The sequence below is a fragment of the Octopus bimaculoides genome, chromosome 3, assembly GCF_001194135.2.
Source record: "Octopus bimaculoides isolate UCB-OBI-ISO-001 chromosome 3, ASM119413v2, whole genome shotgun sequence".
Classification (NCBI taxonomy): domain Eukaryota; kingdom Metazoa; phylum Mollusca; class Cephalopoda; order Octopoda; family Octopodidae; genus Octopus; species Octopus bimaculoides.
In genome coordinates this window covers 28,223,692-28,227,860 of record NC_068983.1, presented here as the reverse complement: position 1 = coordinate 28,227,860, position 4,169 = coordinate 28,223,692, and the positions used below count along the sequence as shown (strand labels likewise).

Genomic DNA, 4,169 nt, shown 5'->3' with positions numbered 1-4,169 from the left:
CTCTCTCTCTCTCTCTCTCTCTCTCTCTCTCTCTCTCTCTCTCTCCCCCTCTCTCTCTAACATATTGTCACAAAATAGACAGGCAGCAATTTTTCAGCAACCTAGAGTAAGCAATGTAGATTCTAAAGAAATCGTGCATACAGGTGATTTCATTATAAGAAACTATGAATCTAGTTCTTAACTTGCTTTTCCACTAAAGCTATTAGGATTTTAAATTGATTTATGTTGCATGTGTTTGGTTCAGATGCTAGTTTCAGAAATAGACACATTTTCCAAATATTTACAAATCAAACAATAGCTTCCAGACTTATCTTTGCTGAAGAGCGACCATCTTAAGTTTCTTGTATTTCTTTTTCAAAACCTTACTGTAGTATTCAAGCTATACTTAGGTCATGTCTGATTTGATGGTGAGATATTTACAATATCTGCCACCTGATATAATAGATTAACCAACTCAGACATAGTGAGAGTAAGTAATGTCATATTTTATTGGATTATGCCTTAACTTCTAAATTTGTTTCTTTGTAATGAATAGACAGAAAAGGTAAGAGAGGAAAGAAAGAATAAATTAGAAGATAAAATTTCAATGATTTCCTTACAATATAGTATAATTTTCTGTGATTTCATAAGAGCAGAAATTGTTTTAAATTCTTGAGAAAATTAAAGCATTACAATTAGAGTTCCTAAAATCTGTTTTTAAGAATTACTGTAAAACCATGCCATGCAGAAAGTGCCAGTGCACTCTGTAAGGTGGTTCGTGTTAGGAAAGGGCATCCAGCCATAAAACCCATGCCAAAACAGGCAGTAAAGTTTGGTGCTGTCCTCTGGTTTGCCATCTTCTGTGAAACTGCCCAAATCATGCCAGCATGGAAAATGGATGCTAAATGATGATGATGACCTAGCTTTGAGAGGGAATGTGATCTTTAGAGTAGAAATATAATTATTTTAGATCACTTGTAATATTGGTTTTAAATTTTGCTCAACTGGTACTTATTTTATCGATCTTGAAAGGATGAGAGGCAAAGTCAATCTTGGTGGAATTTGAATGCAGAACACAAAATGGATGAAATGTCACAATGTATTTTGCCCAGCATGCTAGTGGTTCGGTTCTGCCTGCTCAACACTTCAAATCAATAGTAGTAGTGAAGAAAATTAAATTCCAAGTTCAAATCCTACCAAGGCCAACTTAGCCTTTCATTCTTTTGTGGTCAATAAAATAAAGTATGAGTCAGCTATTGGGATCAGTTTAGCCAACTAGCTGAAATTAGAAAATAGTAGTAAAGGAGTTTGTGACAGCTTAAGTTTTAAGGTTGTTTTTAAACAGCAATCTTTTGAGATTTTATTGAAGCAAAGAGAGATTTATGTCTTTAACATATTGTTCCTCTACTCAGCCACTTCAGACAAGTAAATTATTGCTTAAACAATGTGACCATTCATACTCAAAAACCAAACATATTAAGCATCTTAAAGTTGCTTTGACACCGACTAAAATATTTAAAGGTTTTTCATGTTTTAATTTTGGCAGTCATAAAGGAAAATGATTCTATACAAAAATCTGTTGGACAATTCTGTTGTGAACTTCTTAAATGACTAAAGTAATTCAGAATGTCTTTTCAAATACTCACCACTTAAGTCTGAAGTAGAAGTGTTATTTAATTTTGAACTGAGTTGAATGAGACAAGCAAAGTGGTTTGTCTTGGTTCTGAATACAGTTTTAATGGCAGACTTTGAATTCAAAAGTCCACCCCATTAATCACTCAGAATTTTCTTCAATTCAAACTTCCTGAAATTAAAATGATTTTCTGTAACACAAAAGATCTCCTTAAAACTTCTATCGTCAAGGAAAAATTTCTTATTGAATATTAACTGCTGTTAGTACACCATTTTTTAATTTATGTACAAATAGTTCAATAAGCATTAATTTTCTTTGTTCTTCAGGAGGACCCAGTATGGCTAAGCTGTTGCCAGGAGACCAAATTATTAAAATCAATGGTGAAGATGTAAAGAAGTCTCCAAGAGATTATGTCATTGACTTGGTCAGGTAATTATCATCCTCATTTTATGTTTAATGATGTTTACTTTTCCAGAGACATTCATGCACACAAGCATGTATTCTGTCTGTCTGATTGTCTGCCACAAATGATCTGATATTACAGGTACAAAAGGTATGACTGTGTGGTTATAAAACTCACTTTGCAACTATGTGATTTCAAATTCAGTCCCACTGTATGGTACCATAGGCAATTGACTTCTACTATAGCCTCAAGCTGACCAATGCCTTGTGAGTGAACCAGTTAGATGGATATTGTATAGAAATCCATCATATATATACATATATATATATATATATATATATACATATATATTAGAAGGTTTGGAGGTGATGTACAGATATTATATGAGTACCTTATTTCTTCAAGTATATATATATATATATATATATATATATACATCCAGCTGTAGAAACTCTGCCAAATTAGATTGGAGCCTGGTGTTGCCATCCAGTTTCACCAGTCCTCAGTCAAATCGTCCAACCCATGCTAGCATGGAAAGCGGACGTTAAACGATGATGATGATGATGGTGATATATATATATATGTGGAGGTGCAATGGCCTAGTGGTTAGGGCAGCGGACTCGCAGTCATAGGATCGTGGTTTCGATTCCCAGACCGGGCGTTGTGAGTGTTTATTGAGTGAAAACACCTAAAGCTCCACGAGGCTCCAGCAGGGGATGGTGGCGAACCCTGCTGTACTCTTCCACCACAACTTTTTCTTACTTCCTGTTTCTGTTGTGCCTGTATTTCAAAGGGTCAGCCTTGTCACACTGTGTCACGCTGAATATCCCCTAAAACTACGTTAAGGGTACACGTGTCTGTGGAGTGCTCAGCCACTTGCACGTTAATTTCACAAGCAGGCTGTTTCGTTGATTGGATCAACTGGAACCCTCGACATCGTAAACGACGGAGTGCCAACAACAACAACAACAATAAATATATATATATATATATATATATATACACATACATACATACATGTATGTATGTATGTGTGTGCATGTGTCTTCGTGCTTGAGTTTCTACTCCCACCATTGCTTGATACCCACTGTTGGTTTGTTTACATCCCTCTAACATAATGGTTCAGCAAAAGAACCCATGAGAGACCATAAGTACCCGACTAAAAAAATTAAAAAAAACATTAGATACTGGGGTTGATTTGGTCCATTAAAATTTTCAAGGCAGTGTCTCTGTAGTCCAATGATGGAAACAAATAGAATATACATATATGCTGTCACATGGCTAGTTGAAGAAAATTTTACTCACAAGGCTTTGGTCGGCCCAAGGCTATAGTAGAAGACACTAGCCCAAGGTGCCACACAGTGGAACTGAACCCAGAACCATGTGGTTGGTAAGCAAGCTACTTACCACACAGCCACTCCTACACCTATATATATATATATATATCACCCATCACTTAATGCATCAACGTTAGTGCAATTAATTATCATCTGCTCAATTAAAACATATTTTTTAAATGAAATATGAGCAATGATAAATAATTTAAACTAACAAGTGAAAGATCGAGGAAATTTACAGTATGAAGGTTTTGTATTTTTTTTTTCAAATAGTTGGATAAAGATCTGTTAAAACTTTACCAATGTACTGTAGCAGAATATTATTATAGATGATGTCTTCATTTTGTTTCATATTTTAAATTGTTTACTTCTTGATGTAAAATGAAAAATCATAAATAACGACACACAAAGTGGAAGATGTAAGAATATGATTTTCAGAGATGTTTTTTCGAGATTATACATTCAGTACTACCAATGTGGACCTTTACACCATCTCATAAATCAAATGCTTCAGAAAAGTATGCAATTCCATTTTTCCAATTTTCAAAATAATTGTGGAATTTGCACGAGAATTGCTAGTAATATATTAATAAAATATAATAACATTATGTATTATATTTTCTATCTAATATTATTACAAAATAAAACAAAAGAGAGTAAATTGATATGAGTTAAATAGCTATCATAACTCAACCCATATGTATGTAAACACACAATATACACATATGCATGCATATATATATATATATGTGTGTGTGTGTGTGTGTGTGTGTGTGTGTATGTATGCGAGTATCTTTCTATCTATCTATATATATGT

The 4,169-nt window shown here is 33.9% G+C and overlaps 1 protein-coding gene across 3 annotated transcripts in view; it reads left to right on the top strand.

Annotated features, from left to right (window-relative positions):
• LOC106876727 (uncharacterized) overlaps nucleotides 1–4,169 on the top strand; it is a 1,061,911-nt gene that overhangs the window by 846,720 nt on the left and 211,022 nt on the right. For all 3 annotated transcript variants that reach the window (XM_052966107.1, XM_052966109.1, XM_052966108.1), the window contains one exon: nucleotides 1,939–2,041. In XM_052966107.1, coding sequence (XP_052822067.1) covers nucleotides 1,939–2,041 — 103 coding nt within the window. The remainder of the gene's footprint in view (nucleotides 1–1,938; nucleotides 2,042–4,169) is intronic.